A 13,717-nucleotide genomic window follows, 5' to 3' on the forward strand; every position below is an offset into this window, starting at 1 on the left:
ACACACACACACACACATATATATATATATCACATTTTCTTTATCTATTCATCTGTTGAGGGGAACCTAGGTTGGTTCCACAATGTAGCTATCATGAATTGAGCTGCTATAAACGTTGATGTGGCTGCATCACTGTAGTATGCTGATTTTAAAGTCCTTTGGGTATAAACTAAGGAGTTGGATAGCTCTGTCAAATGGTAGTTCCATTCCAAGTTTTCTGAGGAATCTCCATATTGCTTTGCACAGTGGCTGCACCGAATTGCAAGGATTGACAGTTTTTAAAAAATCTTTTAACAAATTTTAATTGACAAATAAGGATTTCATATATTTATGGTGTGCAACATGATGTTTTGAAATATGTATGCACTTTGAAATGACTAAATCAGGCTAATATATGAATCACCTCATACACTCACATTTCTTTTTTTCCTGGTGACAACTTATAACCCACTTTCTTAGTGATTTCCAGGTATACAGTGCATTGTTATTAACTGTAGTCACCATGTAGCCCAATAGAGCTCTTGAACTTACTCCTCCTAATTGGAATTTCCACTCTTTCACCATTGTCTCCCCAATTCCCTCACCCCAACCTCTGAAATTCACTACTCTGTTCTCTGCCGCCGCGAGTTCCCTTTCTCGTAGATTCTACATATAAACATGATCAGGCAGTATTTGTCTTTCTTTGCTTGGCTCATTTCACTTGCACAGTGTCCTCAGGTTCATCCACGTTGTCATCAATGACGGAATGTCCTTTTCAAGGGCTGAATTATATTCCATTGTAGAGAAGCACCACATTTTCTTTATCCACGCATCTGTTGATAGACACCCATGTTGGATTCGTGTCTTGGCTATTTCAGATAATGCTGCATTGACCATGGGAAGACAGATATCTTTTTGACATACTGACTTCATTTCTTCTGGTTACAGGGCCAGAAGTAGGATCATATAACAATTCTATTTTTTATTTTATTTCATTTATTTTTCGCTATACCAAGAATCAAACCCAGGGCTTCATACATGCTAAGCAAGTGTTCTATCACTGAGCTCCATCTCCTGCCCTTGATTTTATTTTATTTTGAGATCTGGTCTTGCTAAGTTTCCTGGGCTGGTCTCGGACCCCTAATTCTCCTGCTTCAGTCCCCCGAGCAGCTGGGATCACAGGCATTTGCCCCTTGACCGGCTATCTTTAATTTTTTGAAGAGTCTCCATGCTGATTTTCCATAATGGCTGTACTAATTTATGTGCCCATAAAAAAGAATATGCAAGGGCTCTCTTTTCTTCACATCCTTGTCAAGGCTTGCTATCTTGAGTTTTTGACAATAGCCAATCTAGCAGATTGCATGTCCCTGATGATTAGTGACCTGGAGCGCCCTGCCATAACCTGCTGCCAGCTTACATGTGTTCTTTAAGGAAATGTCTATTCGGGCCCTTTGCCCATTTTTAAACTGGGCTCTTTGTTTTCCTGCTGTTGAGATGTTTGAGTTCCTCATATATGTGGAATGTTAACCCTTACCAGATCAAAGTTTGTCAGCATTTTCTCCCATTCTGTAGTCAGTCTCTTCGCTCTGTTGGCTGCTTCCTTTGCTGTGTCAAAGCTCATTCGCTTGGTGCCATCCCATTTGTCCGTTTTTGCTTTTGTTTTTTGTGCTTTCAAAGTCATATCCAGAAAAATCATGGCGGGGACCAATATCAGGGAGCTTCCCCTGTTTTCTTCTAGTAGTTCTACAGTGTTAGGTCTACATTTAATTGTTTAATTCATTTTGAGTTGGTTTTTGAACTTGAGACAAGGGTCTAATTTCATTGTCCTGCATGTTCCCAACACCATTTATTGATGAGACTGTCTTTTTCCCATTGAGTGTTCTTGGTATCTTTGTCAAAACAACAACAACAACAAAAAATCCTATTGATCTTAATGCACTTAGAATAGCTTGTTGAGAGCAACAGGTATTTGTTAAAGAAATAAATAAATAACATGGGACCTCATGTACGTGAGGGGACATCTGGTTCTCTATATGCACAGACTGACAAGGCCTGGGGACATCGGAGTTATATTTGTCCTTCGGTAGGAAAGACAATTTGCACCTGTTTCTCCTTTCATAGATGAAACATCAGTTCCTGAAGAACTGAATGCACTCACAACAGCTCCCAAAAGTCTGGGAAGGATAAGTTTTCCTTCTGGAAATTCACCCCATTGTACAAAAGTCCTGCACTCAGTTAACTCATCTTCATAGGCCGGGCCGTGGGCAACAGCAACGATGCTGTCTGTTGTTTCAGAAGAATTTCCATCCCAAAGGGCTGAAATACAAGTCATGGTACATAGAGAGGAAATCCCCCCATACTCGAAAAACTCAGCTGGCCATGTGTCTTTTGTTGAAGATTCTTCAAAATTGTGCTTTTGACATATATATATGGAATTTTTTTATTTTTGTAAATAATGCATACAGGTCCATTATTTGTGGCCCTGCAACAGTAGGGAAGACACAAGAAAGGAGTGGCGTGTAAGTGTGTGTGGGTGTGTGAGTGTGTTTGCACACACGTGTGTGTACAGAGGGGCCCATTTTTTCTTACTTCAGGGAGTCAGTGAGCCAGTGTGGTCTGGGCAAGAGCTCGCCCTGGTTCTCTGGCTGAGACTCCCGGCACTCCTTTTCCTCCATCACGCCTCTCCTCCTCCATGATAGACAGAGGTCTTTAATTGGAGCCTTTAGGGAGAACACAGAAGTTAAAGAGATTTGAATTGGGTAAAGCTGAAAGAACAAAATCCCCCTCCATCCACACAAATAATGGGAAGTGGAGTGGCCCTTGTCTAGAATTTGATCAAGTTCTTATAAGCAATGCCATGGAAGCTTGGATAGGAGCTCTACGTTGCTAAGAAATTGACTGTTGGTGGGCAGCCTGGGACAAGACCATACCCTCGGCCTAGAGATCAGTGCAAACTGCCTGCAGGGGCGCTCCTGAAGAGCAGGAAGGGTCTGAGGACTCAGTAGTGACATTAGCATCTGGGGGTTCACTTCTGTCATGGACCATGGAAAAGCCATATTTGATGTGCAGTTTTAAAGCAAGACCTCTGTTCCATTCTTTTTGGATGGATTAAAACTACCCCCAAAATAAAGGCTTTAAACAACACTCATTTTCTAATGCTTCTGGATTCTGTGGTCAGGAATTTGGATGGGACCTGGAGGAGATGGCATCTGTACTCCACAATGTCTGGGACAAGCAGGGCATACTCAAAGCTGGGGGATGCACCCAGCACTGGGCACTGGAATAACCTGGGGGTGGGGAGCTCTTCACTTACCTGTGTGGTACCTGGGCAGGGAGACTCAAAGACTAGGACCAGGAATCAGTTACCTCTGCTGTGTAACAAATTATCACAACCTTAATAGTTAAGAGCAATGCACATTGATTATCTCGCAATTTCTGTAGGTCAGGAATCTGCTCAGGAGGCTGCAGCCAATGGCTAGTGTTTCACTGAAGGCTGAATCTAAGTTCTCTTGCATGGTTGTTGGAGGTTAAGGTCTCTGGTTGGCCAGGGGCTGTCCTCAATTCCTTGCCATATGGAACCGGCATTCACGTCAACTTGCTTTATCAAAGGCAACAATGTGGAGAGTCCAGCAGACACACAGAAGCTATAATTACATGTAATACAATCACAGATGCCATATCCCATCATTTTTTCACTATTCCACCTTGAGAAGCCAGCTGTGGTCTCACTCAGGAGGAGGGGATCATGCAAGGGTGTGAATGGTGGTGTAGGGAGAATTAGGGCCATCCCGGTGTCTGCACACACTGCCTCCCAGGTGGCTACCTGCAGTCTCGCAGTGCAGCTTAGCTTCCTCACAACATGGCAGCCTAGGAAGGTTGGCCTTCTTACCAGATGGCTCAGAACTCCAGGGGTGAACGTTCTGAATAAAATGAAAGCTACCTTGTCTTTCACGCCTCAGTCCAGGAAGTCACTCCACATCCCTTCCACAATGGTCTATTGTCTAACTTGTCACAAACCCACCCAGACTGAGGGGAGAGAATTAGACTCGGTTCTTAAGGAAGAGGGGCAAGGGCACATTGAGAAGAGCAGGTCGCACGGGAGATATCACTGCTGCCATCTTTGGACTCTGCCCAGCTCCTCTGCTCTTGGATGCTCCAACCACCCCAAACCAAACTACCACTCGGCTTTATGTGGAGGGTGGTGGAGAGTAAAGGGATGTGATAATAAAGTATGACAATAAAGGAAGTGTGGCCTCCTCAGGGTGGCCACATAATTTATTAGTCAAGCAATCACACTATCCACAGTGAAAGGGAGTGCTATTAGTAATCCCTGCAGAACTGTCCAGGGCAGATGGGGATGCCTGCTCAGCCCAGGCCCACTCACAGTCCTCCTAATCTGGGATCCTCTGTGGAAGAAGTGTCACCCCATCAGGTGAACTTTGCCAGGGAGTCCCAGGTGGAGTCGAGCAGTGAAGCACAGTTGTTCTTCACAGCAGTGGGGCTAAGAAGACTGGGGGAGGTGTCCATCATGTTAAGGAACACATGATCACAAAGACGACCCAGGAGGAATACAAGACAAATCACTAGTTCAGCTCCACAGGACAGAATCTTTACTCAAATTGTTTTAACAAACCAAAACAAACAAGAAGAACAGTTATTGACTGACATAACTAGAAGTTCAAGAGAAATGTAGCTTCAGGTCTGGCAGGATCTAGTGGTTATAACCCTGTCTTCAGGCCAATTTCTTCCCATCTTCTGGCTCTGCTTGCCTCTATGCTCATATATACAGGACAGGTTTTTTCACATGGTACCCTCTGGTTCTTCTAAACTTTATATCGTCTCAATAATCTCAAGGGAAAAGAAAACCTTCCATTCAAACTCTTTAACTGAATCTCATTGACTCGGCCTGTCATGTGACCCTTGGACCAATTTGGGTCTAAGGGGATGGGATACACTGACTGGCTGAAGGCACTCTGGTAGAACACTTTCACTCAGAACACAAAGACTGAGCATGGAAGGGGGCTTGTCCCTCAAGAAAAATAGAGATGGCATCACCAAAGTGAGGGAGAATGGAAAACAGATACTGTTCTCAGCCCTCCTTCCCACTAAACTAAAGGAGGGCCGCTTTTGAGATGGAGGAGAGAAATAGGCTCTTAGAATGCAACTTCCAGGTGCTAGGCCTGAACAATACTGTCATTTGCTTCTCATGACAGTTCTATGAAGTCAGTGGCATTGGTTGTCTCTTCAACATTTGACAGCTGCAGAAACTGCAGCAGGTTGGCAGAGGAGGGAGTGTGTATCAGTTACCTATTGCCACATTAATGCTGTGTAACAAACCACCCCAAAACTCAATACCATAAAGCAATCAGCATTTATGTAGTTCACAAGTCTGTGGGCTGGGGGTTTAACCTAGATGGTCCTTTCAGATTAAATCCCCAGCCCACAGACTAATGCAATCAATTTCCTACAGAACAAAAGGGAGTTTAACTTCCCTTGATCCTTTGAGTTTGCTAAATATAGATGTATGGATTTTGTTTCTCAATAGACTCTGGATAAAATTCAGGAAGGATTAATCATCATTCCACCTTTATTAAGGCAGCTTTTAAAAATGTTTCTTTAGCAGCTGTGGAAAACATGGTGGTTCATCAGAAAATTAAAAATAGAATTACTCTTCCATCCTGGTTATGTGCCCACAAGAGCTGCAAACAGGGGAGTGAAGAAATACCTGTGCACACCTGTTCAAACGGCATTTCTCATGAGAAGGAAAGGGTGGAAAAACTCAGTGTCTGTCACTGGGGGAATGACTAAAAACATGTGGTATATCCATCTACTGCAATGCTCTTCAGTCTTAAAAATAAATAAAATTCTGGTCCATGCTACAACATGGATAGATCTTGAAGATACTATGTTAGTTAAAAAAAAAAAAAAAAGTCAGACACAAAAGGGCAAATATTGTATGATTCCAGGTATATGGGTTCTGTTGACATGGGTTTTCTCGAGTTGTCAAATGCATAGAGACAGAAAGGGAGCAGTTGCTGGGGGCTGGCAGGAGGTTATGGGGGTTAGTGCTTTGCGGCACAGAGCTTCAGTTTGGGATGAAGAGAAAGCCTTGTGATGAATCGTGGTACCAGTGCACTTAGTAACACTGAGGCATAGGCGCAGAAGGGTAGATCTTAGATCATGTGAGTTTCGTCACAATTGAAAAAATGCAGGTTCCCCTCTTTTGATGCTAATAGTCAAGGTTAGGGTTATGCCACCAAATAGCTAAGGTATTTTTACTGCCTAACTTAATCTATGCGACAGCTTTGCTGGCCATATAGAAATCATTAGTTGGCCTGTGTCCTCAAAGACCTCTTGGTTAAGTTGGGGAGACAGACTGTTAAAGTAGTGATAATAGCAAGGCCTGGAGAGCTTTAAATGAGCAGTTAAACAAAACCAGATGGTATCCACACCAGGTGATGGGCCTGTGACTGTCATCCAGCCTGAGAGGAGGGGCCTGTTGAAAATGCAGATGACCAGGCCCACCTGGTCCCACTCTTGGGAGTGGGCAGAGGCTAGGAAGCAGGTACATTTCCAAAGCTCCCAGGTGATTGAGATGCCCAGGTAGGTTTAGAGACTCTCTCTAGACCACACACAATGAAATTAACTTTAGGAAGAAAAAAACACAGTTGAAGAATTATATCTTACTGGGAACATGAAAATTGCAAAAACTGAAAATATTTTTTACTTGGCAGAAATAAGCTACAGAAAATAAAACTGACAAAGACTGGTCTTGCACACAGTAAATAATGTCATTGACTAAAAAATCGATGGATGACCCTAAATCTAGGTGACAAAATTTAGATCACAAAATTTGTCTAGGAAAATTGGACCTGGTAGGAATAATGGCAACAAAAAACAACTAATGTTGTTCAAAAAAACAAACAAACAAACAAAAAACCCAAAAAAAACAAATAGCAAATCTTTTTTTCTTTTTTTTCAAGCACTCTACTGACTGAGCTATCTCCCCAGCCTTCAAACAGCAAATCTTGATGCAGACAAGTCACTAATTGATGAATCAGGTATTTTTTTGTCAAATGCAATGAAAAGGGTCTATTCTGATGAAAATGATTTCAGTGGAACCTTCTAGCTTTTTCAAACTTTTCAGATATTTCTATCAAAATGATAGAAAAGTTGCAAGAGCTTTTGCCTTCCCTTTATTCAAACTCCCTAACTGCTAACCATTTGAGACTTTACAGGTATAATGTGCTTTTACATAAAAAATGTGTGCTTTCTAAGGGCAAGAATATCGCCATACACAACCTCAAAACAATGATCAAGTAAAAAATTTGACACAAATAAATACTATTATCCGTATTCAAATGTATCCAATTGTTCGAAAATGTCCTTTATATCATTTCTCCCTCCCCGCATCCAGAGTCTAAACACAAAACAAAACAAAAAGTGACTCAGGATCACTTTAGGATCCAGGACCATTTAGCTGACTTGTTCATTTATTTAGTCTCCTTGAGTGGAAGGGTGCGTTGACATTTGACAGTTTTTGAAGAACGTAGTAGGCCAGCGGTTGCACAGTGTGTCTCTCGATCTGCCTTTGCCGGTGTTGACTTGGGAGCAGATTTGGATTATGCATTTGGGGCAGGAATTCCAGGGAAGCACTGTTGGTTCTTTTTGGTGCGTCCCATCGGGAGGCACATGCTGTCAGTCTATCCAGTCGCTGGTGAAAGGCACGTGCCACCTGCCCTTTCTGTGCCTGCTCTCTCCATCTGCTAATGGACAGAACCCAGGGGCAGAGCTGAGTGGGCTCATGGCTGGGATGTCATTTCAAACATGCTTCTGATACTGAATAGTTCTGCAGGTAAAAGCCATGGGGTCATTGACATGGTCCGTGTCATCACTGCTCACAGAGGGTTTCGATTGTGCGCTGGCTTTCACCATTTTTTTTGGAACCCACATAGAAAACAGTATCCCCACTTAACAGGCAAGGAAACAGGCTCACAGTGATACAACATGCTCAGGCTCATGGAGATGGAAAAGGGCCAAGCTGGGGTTTGATCCAGTTGGATTTGCACAGAGCCTGAATCCTACCCCAGGCCATACCGTCAGCTAGTTCCACTCACGTGGATCTCAGAGCAGAAAGAGTAGATGGAAGCCTCCTCTGGGGGCCTGCAGATGACGTGGGAGAAAGCACGAGGGAGCAGCCCCTACCATCTTTTTTTTTTTTTTTTTTTTTTTTTTTTTTTGGCGGTGTTGGGGAATTGAACCCAGGGCCTTGTGCTTGCAAGGCAAGCACTCTACCAACTGAGCTATCTCCCCAGCACCTCCTGCCATCTTCATGGTCTTCCTTCCTTCCCAGGTCCTGGGCCCACCTCCAGTCTCGGATCCAGCAGAACTAACGTCAGGGTTACCGCCGTAGTGGGGGCATAGCTGCTGGACACGGGCGGCTGCCCTCAGAGCTGACTTCGTTCCCTTCGGGCTGGCTATTCCTGCTCAACGGAGATGACTCTGCCCCACGGAAGCACTGTCGGTTCTTTATGGTGCATCCCATCAGGAGGCTCAGCTGTCCGTTTATCCAGTTGCTGGTGAAAGACACATGCCACCTTCCCTTCCTGTGCCCGGGACCTGGATTTCTTTATGGATGTGAAAGTGGACATGAGCTGGGAGAAGTGACAACCACCGCTGCGTGCTGAGTGCATAACGTGAGCTGAGCCTTAAAATAACCCCGAGGGGTAGGCACCTTATTTTGCCCAGGTGGGAAAACTGAGGCAAAAATCTGGTGACTGCAGGGGGAGAGTCCTACCCAGGCAGGACTGCAGATCCTAGAGGAGATCGTCCCCGGGATGCTGGATGTTGGCTGGTCTTCACAGGAAAGCAGCCTGCATGGGAGAGGTCTGGTCTGGAAAACACACGGTATATTGTAGACAGGCCTGTGCTGCTGGATCCCAGGACAGCCTGTGTGGACTTGGCCTTGATTCTGATTCCTGGTCTGGCCCAGCAGCTCATCTTCTCCCTTCTGTTTGCAGGTCTCCTGCCCTGCTTTCCTGTTCCTTCTGACTTGTCCTCCTGGGCTCACCTTCCTGGGAGACCTCCAAGGCCTCAGGTCCCTGCTTCTCCAGAAACTTCCCCATGATTGGCAGGGATTTCCCTCTTGGGGAAATAAATTGCTGTTGGTTGGTTGATCCTGAACCCTTCCCGGTGTCTCCTTTTGTGAGCTGTGGAAGGAGAGGAAGGAAAAGAAGAAAATTCCTCAGCAAAAATGAGATGACTGAAAGAAGTGGTTGTTTTTTATTACACTCACTAGAAAGTTCCACGGAGGTAGCCAGGACCCCTGGGAAGAACGGCCTGGGATGCAACTGGGTTGCCACTTACTGGTTTGGCCCAGGGACTTGAGCCTCAAATTCCTCACCTTTAAAGTGGGGTTAACTGTACTTCTTCTGTTCACCTCAGAGAAGTAGTTGGTCAAGTGAGAAAATGCTGCTAAGGAATCTCTTAAGATTGACAGGATTGTGTGAAGTTTGGGGAGCCCTAGTCTCCTTGGTAGGGCTGTTCAAAAAAGAGCATTGTCTCTCATCTTTTCAGGCTTAAAAAACCTCTCAGCTCACAGAAGACACTGTGTGGTAAAGTCCCAGACTTTATTCTGTTTATACCCTAAACCATCCTGTTTCACTCTAAACGCATTATCTACCCAAGTGAACCATCAGGTTTTACCCAAGACCCCAGGTTTTTTGGGGCAACTCAGTCTGCCAGCTCCACCTGCCTGGGACACATGCTTGACATCTGCTTCTCACCCCTAGAAAAGTTTCAGCATCCTCAACCCTGGTTTCCCCTAATGATGCCAGATTTGAAGTGTGTCTGTGTGTCAGGCCCTGGCACCTTCCGTCCCTGACCTCAGTGAGTCACAGGTCTGCCCAGCCACCACACACTTGCCTACCCCTCAGCAGTGTGTCTCAAGAGGATCTGTCCTTCTTGGCCATAGATGTTCCCTCCTGGTGGCACCTGAGTCAGGTTTGGCCACTCAGTGTCTCTCCTGAGAATTTGGATCATTGCCCAGAGACATCAGTCAGCATTTGCCGGACTGGGAGGATAGTGGGGCTACCATTTTGACAGTGTGCCCAGAGAAGCAGAGACCCATATGAGAGAGAGGGAGAGAAGGAATTGGGGCAGAATGGCAAGACAAGTGGCCAGCCCTGTTTCTTAGACATTTTTGGCTTCAGGATCCAAATCTTGAGGCTTTGTTTCATTTTCTCCCCTTGAGAACCCAGATCTACCCCCTGACTTATTAAAATAGCATCTTTCTTTGTTCATTGTTCTTTTTCTTCTTCTTCTTCTTTTTTAGTTTAGTGCGATTTTGTTTCCACTGATTACAAATAGGAGGGCCTATAAGACTGGCGATCTTAGGTCCAGAGACGAAGCCAGGAGGCCAGGATCACACAGCTCTCACCAGCTCAGGTGTGGAGGGCTCTCTCTGTGGGGGACACTTTCTAGAGACTTCACAATCCTCAGTGCTCCCCTGTAAGGCAGGAAGTGCCATCGACACCATTTCACAGATGAGGAAGCGGAGGTGAGGAGAAGCTGGCACTTGAATTAAGGAGGGAGACCAGAGACACCATTGAACCCTGGTTTGACTCCCTGGGCTGGGCTCTCAATAATGATGCTGTGCAGGTGTTCTGGGGGTAGTGGACTGGGTGTGGAAAGCTCAGAAGTTTCCAGAATTTGATAAATCCAGGTATGTTAAATTGAACGACAGACCCTCAGAAGGTGGGGGAGACTTTGGAGGTCCCTACTGGACTACTTGTCCAACAAGGTGAACTTTGGCCTTCCAGTGGTCATTTGGCCAATGCTGAAACCTGTTCCCAAACTGAGCAGGTATAGCCCACGGGCGATGGGACTTGCAGAAAGGATTCACAGTGATTCCAGAGAGAGAAGGCTGAGGCGGACTCTAAGATTTTATTGGCCAGATGTGCCTGGAGACAGGCTGCAGATCATTCCAGGTTAGGGGCCTTTTGAGAAACCCTTTGGAGAACTGAACCCTTTTGAGAAACTGGTGAAGGTCAGAGATGTTCTCCCCCAAATGCACAGGTAGACACTAATTTGCTCAAGGCTAGTTTATGGGTAACCAAATCTACCCAAGGACCACGTCTAAGAATCCCTGCTCCAAAGAGATCCTGCCATCCCATTAAGACGTTCCTGGAAGGATGCGTGGACCTCATCAAGCAGGGTGTTATTTTTCCTGGAATGTTTGCTGACCTCCTGGGTGGGTTGGTTCCTTCCTCTTCTTCCTTCACCTGTACAGTTTGCTGTGACCACTGTATTGCAATGGTTTACAAAGGGTAGTCCTTGGACCAGCAGCATCATCGGGGAACTTGCCAGATGTTCAGGTTCTTGGCTTCTAACCCAGACCTAAAGGATTAGAAGCGGCTGGGTGGGCCCAGCAAGTCCTCCTGGTCATCTAAGGATGGCTCAGGGTTAGAAGTGCTACTGCATACTGTTGTCTTCTTTATGGTGTGTCTGCCCTACTGGGTACCACACTCTGGCACATACTAGGTTCTCAATGAATATTTACTGCATCAAGTTTTCCTGACTCCCAGGGCAGGGTTTTTCCTTGGTACCATACAGCTCTTGGCCGTGCGGACTGAGACATTGTTGTTTTGGGTCCAATTTCTTTCTACTCCTAAACCTCAGGCTTGGCTTAGGCAGAACAGGAAGCCTAACCTGATGGAGCCAGAGGGATACTGAAGCCGGACATCTCTCCAGGCTTAAGGCCCCCAGCCCTGGTGGAAGAGAGGCAGCAGGTAGGGGCTGTATGGCAGCTCATGGGCCTAGGGCTCCTGGGAGCCCAACTCTGCCACACTCGGAAGCCTGCCGGCTCTCCTCAATGCCTAATCTACACTTAGCCTTGGCAAAGGCTGCTGCATCTCTGCCAGGGACAGGCTTGCCAGGCTGGTGGGAAGAGAAATGGCCACTTTTTATTTTTAATGAATCTCCAACTCTTCGGGGTTTGGGGAAAGTGGTCAGAAGATTCTTCTTGACTTCTTGTGTGTGTGTGCTGGTGTTTGTTGGCGGGGGTGTGAGAGTTGTGTTTCTTAATTCCGCTCCTCCCATGTTGGGCCAAATTCCCACAGATTAATTCTTCTGGGAGAAGGGGTATTTACCAAATAATAACCTTAGGGAGGGGACTTGTAGGGGGAAAATTTTGTAACCCTTCCTGTCTCATACTGATCTAGTTGTTTAGACATTAAGAAAGAAGATTTGATTTTTATTTGAAGGTTGGGGGTAGAGAAAAGACACCTGTTTACTCTTAATTTCCAACGTTTTTATTTTTAAAAAGTATGCCTATTGTTTTCTCTTGGGGAGGGTAAAGAAATATTTTGGGTTCATTCCCGTGTCCTAGATGAGCAATTCCTCAACTTTTTATTCTAAAATCAATCAGTCGTGCAAGGTGTAGGAAGGATCCAGTAACTGCTGGTCTCTAGGTAGGAGAGGCCCTTCACAATTGGATTTTTTAAAAAAAATCCAATTTTGCGGGGAGGGTGAAGACAAGGACAGGAAAAAAAGAAAATTCTCTGAAGCCTCCCTAAATCATTAGAAGGCAGTTTCGCAAATTAAAAAAAAAAAAAAAATCTGATTTTTTAGGATGTCGGAAAGATAGGTCCTCCTTCATCTAAAAGGCTCACATAGAAGCACTTTTCCAAGTTTTTCTCCTCTAAATCAATGGGACTGAGGAATATTGGAGAAGGGGCTCCCCTTCCTCCACCTTCGACCCCCCTCTGTCTTACAATAGGGCCAGTTTTTTTAAACTTTAAAAAAATATATGATTTTAAAAAATCTGCAGGGGTAGGGAGAACTAGTCGGTTCACTGGCATTTCACATGAAAGCGGCGCCTCGACATTTATTCTTAGAGTCATTCTGACCGGGGGCTAGAAAGCAAGCCCTGCACCCCTCTTGCCCACATGGGGCAGTTCTGCAAACTTTTATTCCCTTCCCAGAGGTTTTTGCCTAGGGGCGGCAGGGCCCTGGGAATATTCCCAGTAAGCCCTCCGGGCCCTCCAGAAGGCCCGCACTTGGAAACTTTTATTTAAAAAACCAATCTGATTTTGGGGGGTGGGGTGGGGAGGGGGCACGGAGTCCCGTTAACCCCTCGCGTCCCGCCCAGAGCCGGCTCCCCAAACTTTTTCTCCCACCCCAAAATGACGTTTCCGAGGGGTTGGAGGACCCGGGGAGGGCAGCGGGGAGCGGGGGCCGCGCGTGGGGGGCGCGGCGCGGGAAAGTTTGGGGGGCGGGCGCGCGGCGGCGGGGGCTGGCGGCGGGCGCGCCCGGCCGGCCGGCTTTGTGTGCGGCGCGGAGGCCGGCGGCGCGGAGGCCGAGGCCGAGGCCCGGAGCTCGCGGGCCGCGCGGCGAGGCCGGCCGGGGGCGGCGGGGCGCGGGGGCGGCGGCGGCCCCGCGGGGGCGGCGGGGCGGCGGGGGCGGCGCGCGGGCCGGGCGGGCCGGGGGTGGGGGCGAGGGCCGGCGCCCCCCCGCGCGCCCCTGCGCCCCCGCCCCCCCGGCCGGAGCGGGGCGGGCGGAGGAGGGAGCGGCGGCGGCGGCGGCGGCGGCTCTGGCATTGTGCGCGCACCAGCAGCCCGGCCCGGGAGGAGCAGGACGCGCCGGGGCCGCCTCCTCCCGCACGGACCCATGAACCAGCCGGGCGGCGCGGCGGCTCCGCAGGTACGAGGGGGCCGGGGGCGTGCTCCGCGCGGGGGAC

General features: G+C 47.1%; 2 protein-coding genes across 8 annotated transcripts in view; both read left to right on the forward strand.

Moving 5' to 3' along the window:
- Positions 1 to 13,717, forward strand: part of RGS3 (regulator of G protein signaling 3) — a 363,854-nt gene that overhangs the window by 344,474 nt on the left and 5,663 nt on the right. The window lies entirely within an intron of this gene.
- The window catches only part of ZNF618 (zinc finger protein 618), a 158,247-nt gene continuing 158,004 nt past the window's right edge, over positions 13,475 to 13,717 (forward strand). For 4 of the 6 annotated variants that reach the window (XM_079113634.1, XM_079113639.1, XM_079113635.1 and 1 more), the window contains exon 1: positions 13,476 to 13,680. In XM_079113634.1, the coding sequence (XP_078969760.1) occupies positions 13,648 to 13,680 (33 nt within the window). In that variant the 5' untranslated portion in view covers positions 13,476 to 13,647. Of the gene's footprint in view, positions 13,681 to 13,717 lie in introns of all 6 variants that reach the window. The other 2 variants (XM_079113632.1, XM_079113637.1) reach the window with 2 other exon arrangements.

Source organism: Sciurus vulgaris (genome assembly GCF_902686455.1).
Source record: "Sciurus vulgaris genome assembly, chromosome: 15".
Classification (NCBI taxonomy): domain Eukaryota; kingdom Metazoa; phylum Chordata; class Mammalia; order Rodentia; family Sciuridae; genus Sciurus; species Sciurus vulgaris.